General features: G+C 45.2%; 1 protein-coding gene across 10 annotated transcripts in view; it reads left to right on the top strand.

Annotated features, from left to right (window-relative positions):
• Positions 1–23510, top strand: part of trim37 (tripartite motif containing 37) — a 210467-nt gene that overhangs the window by 74433 nt on the left and 112524 nt on the right. For 3 of the 10 annotated variants that reach the window (XM_072469880.1, XM_072469887.1, XM_072469889.1), the window contains exons 1-5: positions 1000–1232; positions 8817–8978; positions 14915–15012; positions 17241–17342; positions 21898–21938. In XM_072469880.1, the coding sequence (XP_072325981.1) occupies positions 14992–15012; positions 17241–17342; positions 21898–21938 (164 nt within the window). In that variant the 5' untranslated portion in view covers positions 1000–1232; positions 8817–8978; positions 14915–14991. Of the gene's footprint in view, positions 1–801; positions 954–999; positions 1233–8816; positions 9000–12396; positions 12665–14096; positions 14162–14914; positions 15013–17240; positions 17343–21897; positions 21939–23510 lie in introns of those variants that run through there. The other 7 variants (XM_072469884.1, XM_072469885.1, XM_072469881.1 and 4 more) reach the window with 7 other exon arrangements.

A 23510-nucleotide genomic window follows, 5' to 3' on the forward strand; every position in this document is an offset into this window, starting at 1 on the left:
TGGAAGCAGAGTCTTTGAATATTTTTCAGGCAGAGGTGGATAGATTCTTGATTAACAGGGAAGGGGTGAATGGTTTTCAGGGGCTGGCGGGAATGTGGGGGTAAGGTTACAATCAGAGCAGCCGCAATCTTGTTGAATGGTAGAGCAGAGTTCGAGGGGCCAAGTGGCCTCCTCTTGGCTCCTAATTGGCATCAAGGCTGGAAAAGTCCAGAAGGTCAGCAGGCATCACCGGGAGGGAGAAGCAGAGTCGAGATTTTGAGTCCCATTTGGCTCTTTGCCGTGCTAGTTGGTATTGCTGTGCCACCCACGAGGCTGCCATGCCTGGGCTGCCCTGCCTTGCCTGCGCTGTCCTGCTCACTCTGACCTGCCCATCCTGGGCTCCCTTGCCCACCCTGCCTGGGCTGTCCAGACCACCATATCATGCCTGGGCTGCCCTGCTCTGCCCAGCCCACCCTGCCCTGCCTGGGCTGCCCTGCCTTGCCTGGGCTGTCCTGCTCACCCTGCCTTGCCTGGGCTGTCCTTCCCACCCTGCCTGTCCTGCCTTGTCTGGACTGCCCAGCCCACCCAGTTCTTTCCCATGGACACTCGGCCTGAGTGACGGTTGCTAGGGGGCTGACCAGCAGCGACGCCCCCATCGCAATACCTGCTCTTGAGGGTGGCGGGGGGGGAGGGATGCCCTGCGCGCGCACCCGAGCCGCCATTGGGCGATGGGAAGAGCAGACGCTGTATCTGATTGGTCCCCGCTGCCCTCCCCCCCACGTGGGCGCCGCCGCGAGAGAGGCAGGAGCGCGGGGGGCGGGCTTTCCGATTGGCTGTAACCCCGGGTGACAAACGGTTGCCTGCCGATTTGAAGCCCGGGGACCGAGTCCTCGCCGAGCAGCCGCGAGCGGCCGGCGATCGAGCGGAGCGGCCTTTTGCCCCGCGTCCACAGGCACAGAGAGAGAGAGAATAATGTGAGGGAGGGGTGAAAATAAACAGCTCAAAAGTGTGAGGGGAGGTCCGGGGGGGGGAGGGATGTGCGCGGAGCCGCCGCCAGAGGCACCACCGCCGGTCAGGGGCTACACTCTGCAGCCGCTGTAGGCCGCAGGCTTCCCTCCCTCACCCACCCACTGCCCCGGCGAAAGTTGCTCCGCGCCGGAGGCCGCCGACGACAATAAAGCCGCAGTGACTCTGCTCGGCGGCGGCAGCAGCATTATTATTGGGCTTTTTAACCCGGGTCGGGGCGACCGCCTGTGAGTTCAGACGGATGTTTTATCCAGTTGCTTCGGTTATGTCTTATTTCATTATGTCTAATTATTTTATTTTGCCGGTGCGTCTTTTTTTTTTAATTGTCGGTCGAGATTTGGGAAATCCCACCTACTTTAAAGCTTGGAATCAATTTTTAAAATGTTTATTTATTGAAAACATTTTCATATAATGGGTCGCTTTTATAATTGTCATAGTCCTAGTGTGTGGGTTTGGCTTTGAACATGTGTGTGTGTGTGTACACTGGAATTCTGCATCCATGTCCAGGGAAGGTCGTGTGCTGCAGAAGAAAAGTTCCAAACTGTACGTTGTGATTTGCCCCTGTCTGCACCAGGGTTCATCACATTAATTCAGGGGTCGGTGATTCCACTGTGGTGGGCCCAGTGTGATTGTGCCAGGTCTATGGGTTAGTCTTTGCCAGGCGCAAAGAACGATACAGCACAGGAGCGGGCCCTTGGTGATACCATCCTTGGCCGAAAGCCTCAGCACTTCCTAGTGTTGTATCCCTCTATACCCACCCTATCCCGTGTGTTTGTCAAGGGCCAGCATTGACGAGGGGTCACCTGGACTTGACATTCTTTTCTCACCCTACAGATGCTGCCAGACCTGCTGAGATTGTCCAGCATTTTCTTTTGGGTGTTTGTCAAGATGTCTTTTGAATGCTGTTAATGTATCTGCTTCCACAACCTCTCCTGGCAATGCGTTCCAGGCACTCACCACCCTCTGTTTATAAAAAAAAAAAAACTGCCTCTCACATCTCTTCTAAACTTTGCCCCATGGACCTTAAACCTATGCACCCTGGTGATTGACCCCTTCACCCTGGGAAAGAGTGCCTGCCCAGCCACTGTCCATCCCCCTCATAATCTTGTAGACCTCTATCAGCTCCTCCTCAACCTCCGGTGTTCTAATGAAAACAATCTGAGTCTATTCAGCCTCTCTGCATAGCTAACACCCTCCAGACCAGGCAACATCCTGGTAAACCTCCTCTGCACCATCACCACATGGGTAAGCATTGTGATATGTTTGTGCCCCCTTCTGAATGAGCTGCAGTTGGTGCCAATCTGATACCACTAACAAAGAACAAAGAAATGTACAGCACAGGAACAGGCCCTTCGGCCCTCCAAGCCCGTGCCGACCATACTGCCCGACTAAACTACAATCTTCTACACTTCCTGGGTCCGTATCCTTCTATTCCCATCCTATTCATATATTTGTCAAGATGCCCCTTAAATGTCCCTATCGTCCCTGCCTCCACTACCTCCTCCGGTAGTGAGTTCCAGGCACCCACTACCCTCTGCGTAAAAAACTTGCCTCGTACATCTACTCTAAACTTTGCCCCTCTCACCTTAAACCTATGCCCCCTAGTAATTGACCCCTCTACCCTGGGGAAAAGCCTCTGACTATCCACTCTGTCTATGCCCCTCATAATTTTGTATACCTCTATCAGGTCGCCCCTCAACCTCCTTCGTTCCAGTGAGAACAAACCGAGTTTATTCAATCGCTCCTCATAGCTTATGCCCTCCATACCAGGCAACATTCTGGTAAATCTCTTCTGCACCCTCTCTAAAGCCTCCACATCCTTCTGGTAGTGTGGCGACCAGAATTGAACACTATACTCCAAGTGTGGCCTAACTAAGGTTCTATACAGCTGCAACATGACTTGCCAATTCTTATACTCAATGCCCCGGCCAATGAAGGCAAGCATGCCGTATGCCTTCTTGACTACCTTCTCCACCTGTGTAGCCCCTTTCAGTGATCTGTGGACCTGTACTCCTAGATCTCTTTGACTTTCAATACTCTTGAGGGTTCTACCATTCACTGTATATTCCCTACCTGCATTAGCCCTTCCAAAATGCATTACCTCACATTTGTCCAGGTTAAACTCCATCTGCCATCTCTCCGCCCAAGTCTCCAGACAATCTAAATCCTGCTGTATCCTCAGACAGTCCTCATCGCTATCCGCAATTCCACCAACCTTTGTGTCGTCTGCAAACTTACTAATCAGACCAGTTACATTTTCCTCCAAATCATTTATATATACTACAAAGAGCAAAGGTCCCAGCACTGATCCCTGTGGAACACCACTGGTCACAGCCCTCCAATTAGAAAAGCATCCCTCCATTGCTACCCTCTGCCTTCTATGGCCTAGCCAGTTCTGTATCCACCTTGCCAGTTCACCCCTGATCCCGTGTGACTTCACCTTTTGTACTAGTCTACCATGAGGGACCTTGTCAAAGGCCTTACTGAAGTCCATATAGACAACATCTACTGCCCTACCTGCATCAATCATCTTAGTGACCTCCTCGAAAAACTCTATCAAGTTAGTGAGACACGACCTCCCCTTCACAAAACCGTGCTGCCTCTCACTAATACGTCCATTTGCTTCCAAATGGGAGTAGATCCTGTCTCGAATAATTCTCTCCAGTAATTTCCCTACCACTGAAGTAAGGCTCACCGGCCTGTAGTTCCCGGGATTATCCCTGCCACCCTTCTTAAACAGAGGAACAACATTGGCTATTCTCCAGTCCTCCGGGACATCCCCTGAAGACAGCGAGGATCCAAAGATTTCTGTCAAGGCCTCAGCAATTTCCTCTCCTGCCTCCTTCAGTATTCTGGGGTAGATCCCATCCGGCCCTGGGGACTTATCTACCTTAATATTTTTTAAGACACCCAACACCTCGTCTTTTTGGATCACAATGTGACCCAGGCTATCTACACCCCCTTCTCCAGACTCAACATCTACCAATTCCTTCTCTTTGGTGAATACTGATGCAAAGTATTCATTTAGTACCTCGCCCATTTCCTCTGGCTCCACACATAGATTCCCTTGCCTATCCTTCAGTGGGCCAACCCTTTCCCTGGCTACCCTCTTGCTTTTTATGTAAGTGTAAAAAGCCTTGGGATTTTCCTTAACCCTATTTGCCAATGCCTTTTCATGACCCCTTCTAGCCCTCCTGACTCCTTGCTTAAGTTCCTTCCTACTTTCCTTATATGCCACACAGGCTTTGTCTGTTCCCAGCCTTTTAGCCCTGACAAATGCCTCCTTTTTCTTTTTGACGAGGCCTACAATATCACTCGTCATCCAAGGTTCCCGAAAATTGCCGTATTTATCTTTCTTCCTCACAGGAACATGCCTGTCCTGTATTCCTTTCAACTGACACTTGAAAGCCTCCCACATGTCAGATGTTGATTTGCCCTCAAACATCCGCCCCCAATCTATGTTCTTCAGTTCCCGCCTAATATTGTTATAATTAGCCTTCCCCCAATTTAGCACATTCATCCTCGGACCACTCTTATCCTTGTCCACCAGTACTTTAAAACTTACTGAATTGTGGTCACTGTTACCGAAATGCTCCCCTACTGAAACATCTACCACCTGGCCGGGCTCATTCCCCAATACCAGGTCCAGTACCGCCCCTTCCCTAGTTGGACTGTTTACATATTGTTTTAAGAAGCCCTCCTGGATGCTCCTTACAAACTCTGCCCCGTCTAAGCCCCTGGCACTAAGTGAGTCCCAGTCAATATTGGGGAAGTTGAAGTCTCCCATCACCACAACCCTGTTGTTTTTACTCTTTTCCAAAATCTGTCTACCTATCTGCTCCTCTATCTCCCGCTGGCTGTTGGGAGGCCTGTAGTATACCCCCAACATTGTGACTGCACCCTTCTTATTCCTGATCTCTACCCATATAGCCTCACTGCCCTCTGAGGTGTCCTCTCGCTGTATAGCTGTGATACTCTCCTGAACAAGTAGCGCAACTCCGCCTCCCCTTTTACATCCCCCTCTATCCCGCCTGAAACATCTAAATCCTGGAACGTTTAGCTGCCAATCCTGCCCTTCCCTCAACCAGGTCTCTGTAATGGCAACAACATCATAGTTCCAAGTAGTAATCCAAGCTCTAAGTTCATCTGCCTTACCCGTAATGCTCCTTGCATTAAAACATATGCACTTCAGGCCACCAGACCCGCTGTGTTCAGCAACTTCTCCCCGTCTGCGCTGCCTCAGAGCCACACTGTCCCTATTCCCTAGTTCTCCCTCAATGCTCTCACCTTCTGACCTATTGCTCCCGTGCCCACCCCCCGCCATACTAGTTTAAACCCTCCCGTGTGACACTAGCAAACCTCGCGGCCAGGATATTTATGCCTCTCCGGTTTAGATGCAACCCGTCCACCTTATACAGGTCACACCTGCCCCGGAAGAGCTCCCAGTGGTCCAGATAACAGAAACCCTCCCTCCTACACCAGCTGTTTAGCCACGTGTTTGTCTGCTCTATCTTCCTATTTCTAGCCTCACTGGCACGCGGCACAGGGAGTAATCCCGAGATTACAACCCTCGAGGTCCTGTCTTTTAACTTTCTGCCTAGCTCCCTGAACTCCTGCTGCAGGACCTCATGCCCCTTCCTGCCTATGTCGTTAGTACCAATATGTACAACGACCTCTGCCTGTTTGCCCTCCCCCTTCAGGATTCCCTCTACCCGTTCGGAGACATCCTGGACCCTGGCACCAGGGAGGCAACATACCATCCTGGAGTCTCTTTCACGTCCACAGAAGCGCCTATCTGTGCCCCTGACTATAGAGTCCCCTATAACTATTACTCTTCTGCGCTTTGACCCTCCCTTCTGAACATCAGAGCCAGCCGTGGTGCCACTGCTCTGGCTGCTGCTGTTTTCCCCTGATAGGCTATCCCCCCCGACAGTATCCAAAGGGGTATATCTGTTCGAGAGGGGGACAACCACAGGGGATTCCTGCACTGACTGCCTGCCCTTTCTGGTGGTCACCCATTTCTCTGCCTGCACCTTGGGTGTGACCACACTTACATAACTGCGATCTATGACGCTTTCCGCCACCTGCATGCTCCTAAGTGCATCCAATTGCTGCTCCAACCGAACCATGCGGTCTGTGAGGAGCTGCAGTTGGGTGCACTTTCTGCAGATGAAGCCATCCGGGACGCTGGAAGCCTCCCGGACCTGCCACATCTCACAGTCAGAGCACAGCACCCCTCTAACTGACATTGCGTCAATTAATTAAAATTAAAATTTGTCTTTTTTTTTTAAATACTTTTTTAAAATTTCAAAGTTACTGTCAACTATCTGTTTCCTAGCACTAGATTTCTAATAGAAATGCGATAGCTAACTATAATATTCTCCGATCTCTGGCTTAGATATCCTCTAAATTATAATTAAGTTATTATGTTTAATTAGTTCCCAAATACTCAAAAAAATTTAGGTTAGAATCCCAACCAGCCACTCAGGTCACAGCTTTTCTGTGATGTCACTTCAGTTTCCCCCCGACACACACAATTTGAAAAACAGGTATAAAAGTAAAAATCACTTGCTTACCTTCTGAGATGTTCTCAGGTTCTCTCGCTGACAGAGACTGCTCCTCCACCTCCAATCCTTGACCTGCACAATGCTAATAATATAATAATATAATATGGCACTTACCTTACACCAATGGGTCTTATTATTAGGTTAGAGGAGGAGGGCGGGTGGGAGACACTACACGTGTAGTGTCTCGGGTTTCCTCTCCACCAGAATTTATTGGTTGGGGGGGGGGGGGGGGGGGGGGGGGACTTGCCAGAGGTCGAACTTCCGGTTCCCGCCGAAATCCAAAGGGCTGCTCCTGTAAAGGTAAGTGCTTTTAAACTAACTACTCACCTCCCAGAAGGCCCCTGCGCACCGCTGCCGCCGAAATCCAAAGGGCTGCTCCTGTAAAGGTAAGAGCTTTTAAACTAACTACTCACCTCCCAGAAGGCCCCTGCGCACCGCTGCCGCCGAAATCCAAAGGGCTGCTCCTGTAAAGGTAAGTGCTTTTAAACTAACTACTCACCTCCCAGAAGGCCCCTGCGCACCGCTGCCGCCGAAATCCAAAGGGCTGCTCCTGTAAAGGTAAGTGCTTTTAAACTAACTACTCACCTCCCAGAAGGCCCCTGCGCACCGCTGCCGCCGAAATCCAAAGGGCTGCTCCTGTAAAGGTAAGTGCTTTTAAACTAACTACTCACCTCCCAGAAGGCCCCTGCGCACCGCTGCCGCCGAAATCCAATCTCTCATTTTTCCCCCCCTGCCACATCCAGCCCTACATTTTTCTCTTTTTTTTCTTTCTAGTGCATATGAACCTATTATTTTTGAAAGAATCTGGTTTCCAACCCCCAGCATTGCATTCCAGATCTTTGTAATGTGCTGAGTAAATGTGTGTGTGTCCCAACCTGGGTTTCTATTGTTCGCTACTCTGTGTGTCCTCTCCTTTTGTCACCCATGTGCCGGGGAAAACTTTAAAAGTCTCCATTTTGAAAACTTGCATCAAACCCCCCCCCCCCCCCAAAAAAAAATCTCCCTGCTCTAATGACGAGAGCCCAGCTTTTCTGTGTTATTGCAGGGTCTATTCTAATAAATCTCCCCTGCATCATTCCCTCAAGGGCATGACATCTTACCTCCTATGGTGATGCAGTACTTCAGCTGAGGCCTATCTAGTGATGGGTGTGTGTGTTCTTGCAAAATTGTATAATTTTATTTATATTTCCTTGCCTCATTCATCCTTGCAGATTATACCACTTCATGCTACTGTGCATTTAATTACATCTGCCATTTATCTGCCCACTTTATCAGTGAGTCCACGTCCTCCTGAAGTCTGTATTTTCCTCCTCATTATTTAATAATCTTTATTATTGTCACAAGTAGGCTTACATTTACACTCCAGTGAAGTTACTGTGAAAAGCCCCTAGTCGCCACACTCTGGCGCCTGTTCGGGTGTACACCGGGAGAATTCAGAATGTCCAATTCACCTAACAAGCATATATTTCGGGACTTGTGGGAGGAAACCGGAGCACCCAGAGGAAACCTGCGCAGACATTGGGAGAACGTGCAGACTCTGCACAGACAGTGACCCAACCTGAGACCCAGGTGCTGTGAAGCAACAATGCTAACCACTGTGCTACCGTGTCACCCTACGTTTTTGCCATCTACGAACGTCACAATTTTACCCTCAACTTCTTCATGCCTTTTTATTTTTAACAAGATGAATTGTGGAACTAATGCTAACCCTTGAGGGATACCACTATACTTCTGGTGTGCCACTACTGTGTCTTTTAATCAACTTTGCATTATTGCTGCTCCTGCCCCTTTAATTCCCTGGGCATCTATTTTGCTAACCAGTCCATAATGGCATTAGCGGCCTGCCTACAGTTTTGCAATATGGCACACGCTGCCACGATCTTTCAAAATGATACCAGATAGCTTGGTTAGTAAAGACATTTGGCCAAACAGACCAGGGCTATGCCATGTTTGGTCACCGGTCTGTTGAGTGAGTTTAGCTCAGCTGGAGCATTGATATTGGTCTTGCTGATTTCAGATTAATGAAAAAAAAAATCCAGGGTTGCTCATATCTGATGACCCCTGGGAGAAGGGATCAATATCTGATTTGACTGAAATTGAATAGCTTGCGGACACTCAATGAAACTTCATTCTCAAATGTGAAGTACTTGGGAGAGGCTACCTATCGAGCTGTATTCCAGAATAAACTGTTGAAAGCGAAGTCTAATAAATAAATAATAAACTATTTATCTCTGTTGTCTTTAGTCTGGACGGACCCAGGTTGGAAACCGAACAGGTCAAAGCCTCCGTGCCTCTCGGAAGTGGGATAGCACCAGTGAATAGATACAACTGTTCAGCCTGACCAATACAGTGAATGATGGTCCTGCATATCAACTTGGATTTCACGGGCTGCCAATCATAGACAAGGTGCAAGCAATCTCAACACGGGTAGTGTAGTACAGTGTTTTTTCAAACATTTGTTGCTGCCTGTCGTTATCCACACCGGCCAACTGTCGCAATACCATTTTTGCTTGCTTTAATGCGGCAGATGAACCTGCTTGGTCCTCACGATCTCACATTGTCATTTAATGTTACATTTCAGCTGATGATTTAAGTTCTCGCTGCAAACATTGGAAAAAAAAAAATCAAGAGATGTGTCCTCAACGCGCCATGCTTCAAATGCCTTTGAGATTTTGAGGCTTTTAATCTTTATTTGCCAGTACTTCCCTGTATATAATGCACATTGGCTTTGTATCCTGATTTGCATTGGCACACTTACAAAGCCATACCGCATGAAATCATCTTTACACTGCTTTGTTCCTGTTTCAGTTTTTTTTCTTTGTTTTAAAAAATCTGTCTTCAGTTCTTCACAGTCCTGTTGCCTTGCTTGCTGGCAGCTTAAAAGTGGAGGAATCTCTCATGTGATTTTTGTGCCAAAAGCGCAGGTATACAGGGTGTGAGAAGTTACTGTATGTGCTGGGTACGTGACCCGCTGTCTGTCGCCGCTTTTAGCGGGGACGCTGCATCGCTTTGTTTAAAAGCTGGTTGCGGGGCAGCACATTGGCCTAGTGGTTAGCACAGCTGCCTCACGGCGCTGAGGTCCCAGGTTCGATCCTGGCTCCGTGTCACTATCCATGTGGAGTTTGCACATTCTCCCTGTGTCTGCGTGGGTTTTGCCCCCGCAACCCAAAAATGTGCAGAGTAGGTGGATTGGCCACGCTAAATTGTCCCTTTAATAGGAAAAAATAATTGGGTAATCTAAATTTATAAAAAAAAAAAAAAAAAAAAAAAAAATGCTGGTTGTGGCTGTTGGGTGCTTCTTCTGCAATCGGGAACGCAGCGACCCTCCTGACACCAACGGGGGGTCACGACCTGCGGTTTGAAAAACCCTGGTGTGGCATATAGTGTGCTTTATCTATGTACTGTACCCAGGTTTTCACATTTCTACACCCTATAAGCAGACTGACCTATTTCTATCATTATATCCAGGCATTTTCTCTTCAATGTTCTGCCTCTGTTGTTGGGATTTCCTTTTGACCACCCATCGAAAGTTGTGGCTGAGATCTGAACTCAGCAGAGGGTGGAAGCAGGGCAATATTCCACCATTCTGTAAAACACAAGAACCCAGGAGGTAGGGCCTGGAGTAGACCATGTGGATCATTGAGCCTCTCCACCATTCCGAGAGATCATGGGCTTTGACTCTGGTTTCTCACTTCCCCATATTCTGCAATTGAGACCAATAATCTGCCTGTCGCATTGTACATTAGTTAAATCACTGCATTGTCCAATTATGCTGTGTGCATTCTAAAAATCAACAGTGAAGCTCTGACTTTTTTTTCCCCTTCCTGAAGACAGCAAATCGTGACGGACAATTTCATGGATGCTGTCAGTACTCTCTGATATTTGGCCCGTGGTTGTTCTCCATGCAAGTTTAGATGATTATTAACAAACCATTTGACTCTTTGGAACATCACAGCCAGGCCATGGGAAAGGGCTTGGGCCTTCTGAGCTGAACCTGATCTTATCAGTGGTCACACTCTGTCATCCATGTCAACTCTTAGCCACAGCGAAGATTTACTAACTTGATATAGTTCAGGAATCAAAACACAATCTACTGCCACACGAAATGTATTTCTATCTCTCGAGCTGTTTGTGGACTCAAGAAGACTAAAATCAAGTTGCAGGGCTCAGATGGTGGATTGGGAAGGTCATCGATTGAAATATTCACTCTGCTTCACTCTTCGTAGATGTTGCCTGAGTATTTCCAGCATTTTCTGTTTATAGAACTGTGTTGTTGGGATTTGCAACTTAAACACTTCCGAGATATCTACTTTGTCATCGCTTCAAGAATCCACTACCCCCTGTGTAGCTAATTGTAGATTCCAAATTAATATATATATTGATTATTAATTGAGATTGCAGTTGATTGATTACAGGAGAGACTCGACTTTCAATGATGGCGTTGTTGTGCATCAACATGGCAATTACAGACTGTGACTATAGAATCATCCTGACACAGGAGGCCATTCAGCCCATTATGGCTAGCTTTATTAGAGAGCGATCTTATTACAGTATTCTAAATCAGAGCCTCACCGACTGCACCCTGTATTTATTATTCAGTGGTACATCTTGCCTTTCTAGCCATTTAATGTACTTTAGACCATAGCTAACGTAGGTTTCAGTGATTGTAATGTTAGTAAACCTATCGGCAGTATCCAAAAACAGAAATTATGTATTGGCTCCAAGGATTTCTGATCGAGGATACTCGACCTATAGTTGAGTTAACCCATGCTGCTACTCCAAAACCTGAACCCTATCCTTTTTTAAGTATATGTCCAATTTCACTTTGTGCGTGTGTGTGTATATATTTTCCACCACTCTTTAAAACAGATTATCGTAGCAGCATATGGTTATATTATTGAACTAGTAACGCCAAGGACAGGACTAATCCACAGATAAGAGTTCAAATCTCAGCATGGTAGTCGGGGAATTTAAGTCCGTTAATTAAATAAACTAGAATAAAGCTAATGTTAGTAATGGTGATCGGATTATCTTAAACTCATCTGATTCACTATGTCCTTTTCTAAGGAAAGGAATCTGCTGATGTTACATGGTTTGGCACGGCACCGACACGATGGGCCTAATAGCCTCCTGTGCTGTAGATCTTTCCAAACTTCTGTGACTCCAGGCCGCAGCAATGTAGTTGACTTAATGGCCTAAAAAGCTCCGGTGGTCTTACCGTGGGTGTACCTACACAGTGACTGCAGTGATTCAAGAAGATGCCTCACCACCTTCACGATGGCAGTTAAGAATGAGCAACATCTAGAATTTGTGTGAATAAAATGGAACTTGCTATATTGAAAACAAAAACTTAGCCAGGAATCTTAAATCTGTGTTCTTAGATTTTGATATTTGAGAATTTAAACCTCCCTTTATCCAGCCTTTTAGTCTCTTTACAGAAGAGAAAATTCCACTTGTATCTATTAAATCTCCTTCCAAGGTCTTGGCATCATACTTCAGAAAGAATGCCCATCTGTCATGAACCGTCATTGGCCAAAACTCAATTAAAATTGTGAGCTTTACAGCATGCTACACTTTTTCCAAACAAACTTGCACACCAAGCCAGAAATAATCATGAGAATGCAGCTTCTTCACTGCTTCAACTGAAGGTTCTGAATGTGTTTAAGTTTTTCTATCTCCTCCTCATCAATCACTCAGGCACTCTTTGATACATTTTATGCATATTTCTTGCACCCAGAATCTAATATTGTAACATAATACTTCCATACCTTGCCCTGTTTTTTTTTTTGTTCCTGTAACTTCTTTGTTCTACATTTTCCGGTAGTAGTTGCCCTGTTTCTTGCACCAAGGCCGAATTGAATGAATGAACGTTTCTCGTAGTGCAACTATGAAGCATTCCCTGTTCCTTAAGGGATAGTGCCTGGATTCTACATTGCATGTTTGTGTTGCAAAGCCAGTATCTCATGGCTCCCCTGCACCACATGTCCTGCTCTTCTGTGCAAGGAGTATGGATCATGTTGCTTGCTGCCATCACAACCAATCAAAGAAAGTGTTTCCAGCCATCTGGTGTGCGAGAGATTTGACTTGTTAATGTAAGTTATAGCATCACTCTTGACCAATTCTCATGCTTCTACCCAGACTCGCTCTGTAGCAAGCACTTAAACTTTGCAGCCTCTTCCCAAGCCCTAAAGTTAATTGTTTGCATGTCACAGTCATGCCAATGCAGAATGAACTGGTTAATTGTATCAGACCTTGCTGGTTGACCTCAGTCAGAGCTGTAATGTTTGCCATACTTTTGCAGGTCATTAGAAAACAGAGATTTGGTCTAAGCTGCTGCTCACATGGGTTTTTGAAAAAATAATCTACTGAAGCCACCATACATTGCACTACATCCTTGAAGTTCTTCCAGGATGGCTGGCAAAATAGATCCTCAACATTCTTATAATGAAGCTATATCCATGCTTTTCCCATTTAGCGGCAATGAGAATGGAGAAATTGTTTTACCTTTTTTCTTTCAAGTTATTATTCCTCAAAGTTGGTATCACCCATCAGCTTGGGTTTCATGAGACATCAAAGCAATTCTCTCCTACTCTACAGTGTTGCCTAGAATTAAACTGGATCTCTGTTTGCTGAGCAACTATCTACAAGGCACAAGTCTGGAGTTAATGGAATACTCTACATTTGCCTGGATGAGTGCAGTTCCAGCTACACTCCAGAAACTCAATACCATCCAGGACAAAGTGGCTGTTTGATTTGCACCCAATCCACAAATATTCACTCCCTCCATTACCGGTGTCAGCATCTATCAGATGCATTGCAGGAACTCGCCAAGGCACCTTCCAAACCCATGACCACTACCATCTAGAAGGACAAGAGCAGCAGATACATGGAGATCCCACCGCCTGGAAGTTCCCCTCTAAGTCACATATCAGCCCGACTTGGAAAAATATCGCTGTCCTTCACTGTTGCTGGGTCAAAATCCTGGAACTTCCAGCATTGAGTGTACTTGCACCCTAGGGACTGCACAGTTTAAGAAGGCAGCTCACCATCACCTTCTCGAGGACAATTCGGGATGGACAATAAATGCTGGCCTAGCCAGTGAAGTCCACATCCCAGGAATTACTTTTAAAAAGCAATTGAAGATAGGCTGTCTTCATCAAAGAGTTAATTCAGACCTGACTGCACCCACCCCATTGCTCTGACAAATCAGTTGCAAGCAGCGTTTTGGCTGAGTGACAACAGAATCACACTGTTCCGAGTTAACTTGTAATTACTTTGCTGAAATAAAGCTCCCTGTGCTCTTGACAGACTAAGCACCTTTGAGCTGCCCTCAGATTTTTACAGTCAGGCAGTGGAGCCAAATGTCACGTGCAAGGTAATGTTTCTGGAGGAAACTGCTTTTGTCACTTGCATTCTAACCTTTTTGAAGTATTGCAGTGATGGCCTCTGCGATTTAAAAATGGTGATGTCCTGCATAATTTCTTACTGGTGTTTCTCTTTGTTTACATCTTGCTATCTGTGCAGTACCACTTGACTCAGATCTTCTGCCTCCCCATCCACTCTGCAGAAGATTCATGGATAATCTCATTGTAAGCATTTACATTTCACTATTTAAGCGGCCTTCATTGAAATTCATGACACGTCTTTTTATTCTTTCAGTGCCAATTGCTGTCCTTTCTAAAATCTTCATTTGGACCGTTGGCTGAAACTCTTGTCAACAGTGCAATATATATTACCATATTTGAAGGTTATAAGTTCATGCTGTACAGTATTTAATAAATGTCTAATGGTCGCTGCAGTGTAATCAAAGAGAGTATTGTATGTAGTTAAAATGCAGGACTTCACAGTGCTGGACATTTGCAATGACTGTGGGGGTTTGTTACAAAATTGCAAGGGAATGCATTTCTCAAACCATCCATGGCAAAATACTTTTAAAGAAAATCCTGGCTATTTTGACTGTTCCAAGTGCTGGAAATCTAAAATGCTAATTTTAGTTAAAAATACAAAAGGATTCATAATTAAAACCTTTTTACACAAAAAAGAAAAATCTCTGTTTGGAGTATTAGGTGATCTGTTTTCTCATTCATTTTGCCTAGCTTCAATCCTTGCTGTCTATAAATGGGTTCAACCTGCAGGTGGGGAAGAATGCAGCTTGAATCCAGAGTGTAAAATAGCCTTTCAAGCCACATGGCAAATGTGCAGCTCTAATTCTGATTTCAAAAGTGTATATGTCATTAAAATGGCAACTTTGGACTAATGGGCAGTGGAATCGCATTGTTATAGTCTTGGAATGATGGTTGTCCTGTAAAATCACTCTGGAGAATGACATTGTCCTTTTTCAGTTGTACAGCGGATAACAGATTCCTCCTTTGGTTCCTGGACATTCCTGTAAGGTCTGCAGCCTACTGCAAGAGCAAAAATGGATGAGCAAAGTGTTGAAGTAAGAAAAATATTTTGTATTAATTGATTAAAGTCACTGGGTACTGTGGCATCAAATCTGCTGCCTGTAACTAAACGCACTCAATCTACCCCTGCCTCTTCTCAATTGATGCAGAAATCCTCAACTATACCATCTGTTACTTTACTATTCTGATCTCTTGAATGGCATCTCCCAATGTACCCTGTGTAAACTGGAGGACATGCAAAACTCAGCTGCCTGTTTCCTTACTCCCACTGAGTACCGTTCACCCAACAACCTTGTGCTCACTGAGCTGCGCTGGCTCCTGATTAAGAAACAAATAGTTTTCAAATCCCCTCCATGGCCTTGCCCCTCCTTGTATACGTAATCTCCTCCAGCCCCACAGTCCGCCCAGATAATAGCACTCTTGTAATTCTGGCCTGTTGAGCATCCCTGATTTTAATCGCTCCACCATTGGTGGCTGTGCCTTTAGCTCTCGAGACCCCAAGCTCCCCCATACCAACTTCTCCGTGACTATCACTCTTTCCTCCTTCAGGGTACTCCCTTTTGAAACCTATCTTCTTGGCCATCTGCCCAAATTGCCTTATGGGATTTGGTGCATAATATTTCTTTAAAATGTCCCATATTTCAATCGGCCCATTATATTACATTAAAGATGCTACTTTAGCGTCTTTGTTCCACGTTTCGTACTGTTGCTGCTCATTTTTTCAACCAACTGGTTTTTGCATTGTGGACCAGTTCCATTGCCATTCTGTGATTAGCTGTCTGTACTCGTTTTGAGACAAGCTGACTTCGCAACTGTCGATTTCAGTTCTTTGACCACAAAAGCTATTTTAAAAATCTAGACTGGACATGCTGCGGTACCTCAATGCAATAATAATTGGTGGAAATTCATTGATAGAAGCATTTCCCATAGCTTGTGGTGAAATTACAGGTTAGAATATCACCGATTCAACTCCTGGTCTAAATTAGCAAGGCACCTTTGAGATGCTGCAATTGGCCTTAGTGCGTCGGAATTTAAAAAGAAAGGGTCTGCCATGGTTCTTATTTTTAATCAATATTCTTTGCGCTTCCTGGAAATCGCACACTTGTGCAGATTGGTTTAAGCTTAGTTGTGATACCCTCTGTGTGAAATGCGGGTCTGTATGGCCATGAACAGTAACATGCTTCTGTTAATTCTGGATGGCCACTATTCAAATGAATAAAAATGCATATGACTTGATTGAAGTCCTGTCAGGTACACAAGTCCACCTTTGCTGAGCTCTGATCTCAAGCTGTCAAATCTTGGTAGAATTGCCAAGTCCTATTTGCAGTATTTTTCTGCTGAAGAGAAATTTGCATTGTCAAGCGATTGTTAAAACTTATTAAAAGATGGTTGATGTGGAAAGTGGTACTGGGGAAAAAACAAAACACCCAATTTCTGCTGCACCTGAACTGAGTGGTTGTTAATAAAACTGTACTAGGAAACAGCCAATTAACATGTTTTCTTTTGTGCCACACATCACCAGTCTGCCGACCAGAGAGCCGTGGATTGACATTTCAAGCAGTTTGAAGTAACTGCAAATATTGTGTTTTTTAACCTTCCTGTTTTTCATGCCGTCATTAAGCAGCAAAGACTGTGTACGTCAGATTACATTGGAGTTTTAACCTGGGGAACGTTCTGTGCCAGAAAGAGTAGTGACATTAAAAGGTCTGAATTGGGCAAGCAGCTTAGAGTATAGTGTGATGTAGGCCATGCTGCTGAGTCTAGCACTTTAGAAATGTTACTTGTCATTCAGGCATTTAAACATTACTGCTATGTTTGCAGAAATTCATTGTTGATTATTTGAAAGAGTGACCTAGTGTTAGTCCCTTTCCAGGCTAATAAACAGAAGGCATTTTGAGTGTTTCAATAATGGGACACCTTTTTAAAAAAAAAAAAAAAAAAAGTTGGGTTTATTGATCATCTTGGCGGTTAAAGCATCAAGCACCATTGTAATAATTCTGCAAGCTTTGAAGTTTAGTTTGTCCAATGAAAGATTTTAGCTTGCAAATCAGTTTAATTCCAAACTAACAATGTTTTCTCCTTTTGTAGCTGCAAACATATTGCATAGTTCTGAGACCTTCCATCCAAAATGTTACTTTGAAGCGTGTGACGGGGAAGTTTAGAAAAGGGGTTTGAGTTGTGCAATATCTGATGCATGTTTTGCACGCCACACAGTAACCATTTTAATAATCCCTTTCCTCTTATTTTTTTTTTTCTTCACCAGAGCATTGCAGAGGTGTTCAGGTGTTTTATTTGTATGGAGAAGTTGCGTGATGCCCGGCTCTGTCCACACTGCTCAAAGCTTTGTTGTTTCAGTTGCATAAGGGTAAGTATCTGTTAAACATAGAACATTACAGTGCAGTACAGGCCCTTCGGCCCTCGATGTTGCGCCGACCTGTGAAACCACTCAAGCCGATCGACACTATTTCCTTATCGTCCATATGTCTATCCAATGACCATTTGAATGCCCTTGGTGTTGGCGAGTCCACTACTGTTGCAGGCAGGGCATTCCACGCCCTTACTACTCTCTGAGTAAAGAACCTACCAAAGACATCTGACCTATATCTATCTCCCCTCAATTTAAAGCTATGTCCCCTCGTGCCAGACATCACCATCTGAGGAAAAAGGCTCTCACTTTCCACCCTATCCAATCCTCTGATCATCTTGTATGCCTCAATTAAGTCACCTCTTAACCTTCTCTCTAACGAAAACAGCCTCCAGTCCCTCCGCCTTTCCTCCTAAGATCTTCCCTCCATACCAGGCAACATTCTGGTAAATCTCCTCTGCACTCTTTCCAATGCTTCCACATCCTACCTATAATGCGGCGACCAGAATTGCACGCAATACTCTAAATGCGGCCGCACCAGAGTTTTTTACAGCTGCAACATGACCTCATGGCTCCGAAACTCAATCCCTCTACCGTTAAAAGCTAACACACCGTACACCTTCTTACCAACCCTCTCAACCTGGGTGGCAACTTTCAGGGATCTATGTACATGGACACCGAGATCTCTCTGCTCATCCACACTGTCAAGAATCTTACCATTAGCCCAGTACTCTGTCTTCCTGTTATTCCTTCCAAAATGAATCACCTCACACTTTTCTGCATTAAACTCCATTTGCCACCTCTCAGCCCAGCGCTGCAGCTTATCTATGTCCCCCTGTAACTTGTAACATCCTTCCGCACTGTCCACAACTCCACCGACTTTAGTGTCATCTGCAAATTTACTCGCCCATCCTTCTACGCCCTCCTCCAGGTCATTTATAAAAATGACAAACAGCAGTAGCCCCAAAACAGATCCTTGTGGTACACCACTAGTAACTGGACTCTAGTCTGAACATTTCCCATCAACCACCACCCTTTGTCTTCCAGCTAGCCAATTTCTGATCCAAACTGCTAAATCACCCTGAATCCCATGCCTCCATATTTTCTGCAGTAGCCTACTGTGTGGAACCTTCTCAAACGCTTTACAGAAATCCATATACACCACATCAACTGCTTTACCCTCATCCACCTGCTTGGTCACTTTCTCAAAGAACTCAATAATGTTTGTGACGTACGACCTACCCTTCACAAAACCGTGTTGACTATCTCTAATCAAATTATTCCTTTCCAGATGATTATACATCCTATCTCTTATAAACCTTGCCAAGATTTTGCCCACAACAGAAGTAAGGCTCACTGATCTATAGTTACCGGGGTTGTCTCTACTCCCCTTCTTGAACAAGGGAACAACATTTGCTATCCTCCAGTCCTCCGGCACTATTCCTGTAGACAAAGATGACTTAAAAATCAAAGCCAAAGACTCAGCAATCTCCTCCCTAGCTTCTCAGAGAATCCTAGGATAAATCCCATCCGGCCCAGGGGACATATCTATTTTCACACTTTCCAGAATTGCTAACACCTCCTCCTTATGAACCTCAAGCCCTTCTAGTCTCGTAGCCTGAATCTCAGTATTCTCCTCGACAACATTGTCTTTTTCCTGTGTGAATACTGACGAAAAATACTCATCTAGCACCTCTCCCATCTCCTCTGACTCCAAGCACAACTTCCCACTACTGTCCTTGACTGGCCCTACTCTTAACCTAGTCATTTGTTTATTCCTGACATATCTAGCGAAAGCTTTAGGGTTATCCTTGATCCTACGTGCCAAAGACTTCTCATGTCCCCTCCTGGCTCTTCTTAGCTCTCTCTTTAGGTCCTTCCTAGCTAACTTGTAACTCTCGAATGCCCTAACTGAACCTTCATGTCACATCTTTATGTAAGCCTCCTTCTTCCTCTTGACAAGTGTTTTGAATACTTTAGTAAACCATGGTTCCCTTGCTCGACCACTTCCTCCCTGCCTGACAAGTACATACTTATCAAGGACACGCAGTAGCTGTTCCTTGAACAAGCTCCACATTTCCATTGTGCCCATCCCCTGCAGTTTTCCTCTCCATCTGATGCATCCTAGGTCTTGCCTCATCGCATCATAATTGCCTTTCCCCCAGATATAACTCTTGCCCTGCGGTATATACCTATCCCTTTCCATCACTAAAGTAAACTTAATCGAATTGTGGTCACTATCACCAAAGTGCTCACCTACCTCCAAATCTAACACCTGTCCAGGTTCATTACCCAGTACCAAATCCAATATGGCCTCACCTCTCGTTGGCCTCCCTACATACTGTGTCAGGAAACCCTCCTGCACACATTGGACAAAAACGGACCCATCTAAAGTACTCGAACTATAGCATTTCCAGTCAATATTTGGAAAGTTAAAGTCTCCCATAACAACTACCCTATTGCTTTCGCTCCTATTCAGAATCATCTTTGCAATCCTTTCCTCTACATCCTTGGAACTTTTCGGAGACCTATAGAAAACCCCTAACAGGGTGACCTCTCCTTTCCTGTTTCTAACCTCAGCCCATACTACCTCAGTCGACGAGTCCTCATCAGACGTCCTTTCTGCCACCGCAATACTGTCCTTGACTAACAATGCCACCCCTCCCCCTCTTTTACCACCTTTCCTGAGCTTACTGAAATATCTAAACCCCGGCACCTGCAACAACCATTCCTGTCCCTGCTCTATCCATGTCTCTGAAATGGCCACAACATCGAAGTCCCAGGTACCAACCCATGCCGCAAGTTCACCCACCTTATATTCCTGAGTTGGGGGATGCTGTCAGCTTTGTGTACATATATGCAAAAAAGCATGGGAATGACTACCTGGCCCATCCAGTGACACTTCCTCAATCTGTAAATACTGCCATTCACCATGCCTCGCCTCTTTTTTCCCCCCCCCCCCTTCCCCCAAAACCCCAACCAGCCTCCGGTTTACTCGTTCCCAGGGAAAATCTACTCCAGAAATTGAGTCTTGAGCAAGCAACTATGAAATGGTTTGACAATCCCGAGTGACCAGCTTGCGTGCTTTTGACAAAGACAAAGCAAAACCTAGCTGCTGTTCCTTTCCAATTGCAAATTATGCAAGAGCCCTCATAGTCAGGGAGAGAATATGAATTTTGAAAGAGGGAGATAGTTGAAGAAGACACTTCACCTTGCCCCACTGGCTATGTGCAAACAGTAGCTTGCTACGTTGCAGCTTTTAATCCAGTCACTTTCATTTCTATACTACCTGCAGCCAGATATATAACCTGTTTTATCATGCAGTGGAGTTCAGTCGAGGGTGGCACAGCGATTAGCACTGCTGCCTCACAGCGGCAGGGACCTGGGTTCAACTCCGGCCTTGGGTCACTGTGTGGAGTTTGCACTGTCTCCCCGTTTCTGTATGGGTTTCCCTCCGAGTGCTCCCCCACAGTCCAAAGATGTGCAGGCTAGGTGGATTGGCCATGATAAAATTGCACCTTGGTGTCCAGGGATGTACAGGTTAGGTGGGGTTACGGAGATAGGGCAGGAGGCCTAAGGTAGGGTGCTTTTTCAGAGGTTCGGTGCAGTCTTGGTGGGTTGAATGGCCTCCTGCACTGTAGAGATTCTATAATTCTTGACCTACACAGTGGAAGATTAGAGAACGGTTATTGAGAAGAGAAGGATTAGAATAAAAGTTACTGAGTGAAAGGCAGCTGCTCTCCTGAATGGTGCTGGAAATCTTCCAATATCACTAGGTTGTTGATATTCTATGAGCATTTTCTGTAGCTCAGTGTTACAATACCATGAATGCAATGCTGTTTTTAGAACAATTGTTCTAATTCCAAGAATGTGGGAATGTGCCAGAAAGATCTAATGTGTCTGACATGATAAATTCTCTTTTAAAAGGACTGGCGAATATGAATGCATTGGCTGATTTTGTTTTTTATAATAATATCCTGTTTGTGCATCAGTGATTAGTGTAGCTGTACACATGCACAGCCTCGTTAAGATATGTTTGCTTGCTCTTCACAAGAACATTCTAGACATTGCACATGTAATTGTGCAATTAAAAAAAAAACTAATGTTTTAATATTGCTTCAGCCTGTTTGATTCTGCAAGTATGGGCCCAATTTTTCTTTTAACAATGCTGTTCTGGCTACTTTTGTTCAGGACGGCACATTCGACTTACGGTTAGGTCATTCCCCAGCTCTGATGATGTGTAATCCCTTCCCAGGGTTCACCACCTCCTAGGAGGTTCATTTAGTTATCATCTTTTCTCTATCCCGTCCCTTTTTTTTTTTTTTAACCCCCCCGCCCCCCAACCTACTCTGTTTGGAGTTTCACCTGTCAACGCATTCAGCCCCTGCGTCATTGAGTTGCCACTTGTTGGGTTTCGTATTATCTGGGAATGTATTAAATGGAAAGTGGAGACCTGGAAATAGTCAGGATTTTGCTGAGTTTTCATTAGCAGAGGGTCAGAACCCAGGACTCTTGGCGTAACTTTTGAAAATAAAAATGCTTGTTGTCTCCACAGCGCTGGCTAACAGAGCAGAGAGCCCAGTGCCCGCATTGCAGGTAAGGACATGCCTACAGCTAGTCTCGCAGCCTTTACTTTAATATTTTGACCTTTTTGTTTAACTTTCAATTTTTAAAAATAGTTGCCTCATTTTGTGAAACTGTCTGGCACCAATTCAGAATCAATAGGGTTTAATGAATGTGGCAAGTAAAATTGTGGACAGTAAGTAGCAATGCTCAATTAATCTCAGTTTGAACATATTAAAAGTTATGTGCATGCTTTTGCTTTCACCACAAAACATTGTAATAGCAATATTCCTAGCTTCAAGATATTTAATGGGTGTATAAAAAGCAAAACAGTACCTATTAATAAAATTACACTGTATCTAGAGCTGAAATCGTTTGTTTTAAATAATATGTGAAGTTTAATGGATATACAGCAAAAACAGTGTATTCTTATTCCATAACTTTATATTTTTATTATGTCATGCGATTTAATGGGAGAGCGAAGCTAATTTTTATGTCCCATCACCAGGGAGTTTCATCAGGAGAAGAATCAAGTCTGAGCACATGTGGGTTATCACTGCTGCCTTACAGCGGCAGGGACCCGGGTTCAATTCCAGCCTTGGGTGATTGGCTGTGTGCGTTTCCTCTGGGTGCACCGGTTTCCTCCCACAGTCGAGTGATGTGCAGGTTAGGTAGGGTTATGGAGATAGGGCGGGGGGAAGACTCGATGGGCTGAATGACCTCCTTCTGCACTGTAGGCAATCTATGGTTCTAGGTTTTGTCTGATTTGGCCCTGGACATTTTTAAATTTAGAAATTATTGAAGTAACTTCAAGAATCCATTATTGTTTTCGGGGCAATTTTTATTGGGTTGCATTTTTCATATGAATGAACCTGGTCTGGAACCTTCAAAGAGACATTGTTTAACAGAAGCCTTGGGAGAGAGCAAGATAAGCAGATAACTGGCACGATTGAATGGCCTTGTTTTGACTGACCCACAGTGATGCAAATAGGCCATTAAACAAGATTTGTGACGTTCGGAACGAGGCCCAGATGAACATATTTAAGTTAGCTCAATGGCTCATTTTAATAAGTCTACACCCGATACTTCTGAGGTCTGGGAACTAATGGAGACCTTGCCATGGCGCTGTTAGTGCTGGCCCACACAACCATGGATCAGACGTAACGGCACCTTGCCGGGGGTGGGGAGTCTTCCAGGACATTGGAGGCCCGGCTGGTTGGCTTCTTAGGTAGGGTGGTACCCTGATACTTGTGCTGACACCCAGGCATCTTGACACTGGGTGGCATTGCCAAGGTGCCTGGGTGCCAGGGATCGGGCCTGGGATGCCCTGCTCTTGTGAGGTGAGAGGGCTCAAGGACCCCCTAAGAGATGGTGCAGTTGAGGGGGGAAAAGGGGTGGTTGGGGTGTGCGGCCTCGGCGGGGCATTCCTCAACAAGGCCAAAAAAACGAAAGTCCAGTTTAATAGCGGGGTTGTTCTCGGTGCTACAATCCCAAAACGGACTCTCTTGTTTGTGCGTTAAATTGCGCCCAACTTCTTTAATAGTGAGAAACGGAACTTTCAGCAAAAACTGCATTTAAAAAAAAAAAGTCATAATTTTGGTGCTA

This window comes from Scyliorhinus torazame, chromosome 12, assembly GCF_047496885.1.
Source record: "Scyliorhinus torazame isolate Kashiwa2021f chromosome 12, sScyTor2.1, whole genome shotgun sequence".
Classification (NCBI taxonomy): domain Eukaryota; kingdom Metazoa; phylum Chordata; class Chondrichthyes; order Carcharhiniformes; family Scyliorhinidae; genus Scyliorhinus; species Scyliorhinus torazame.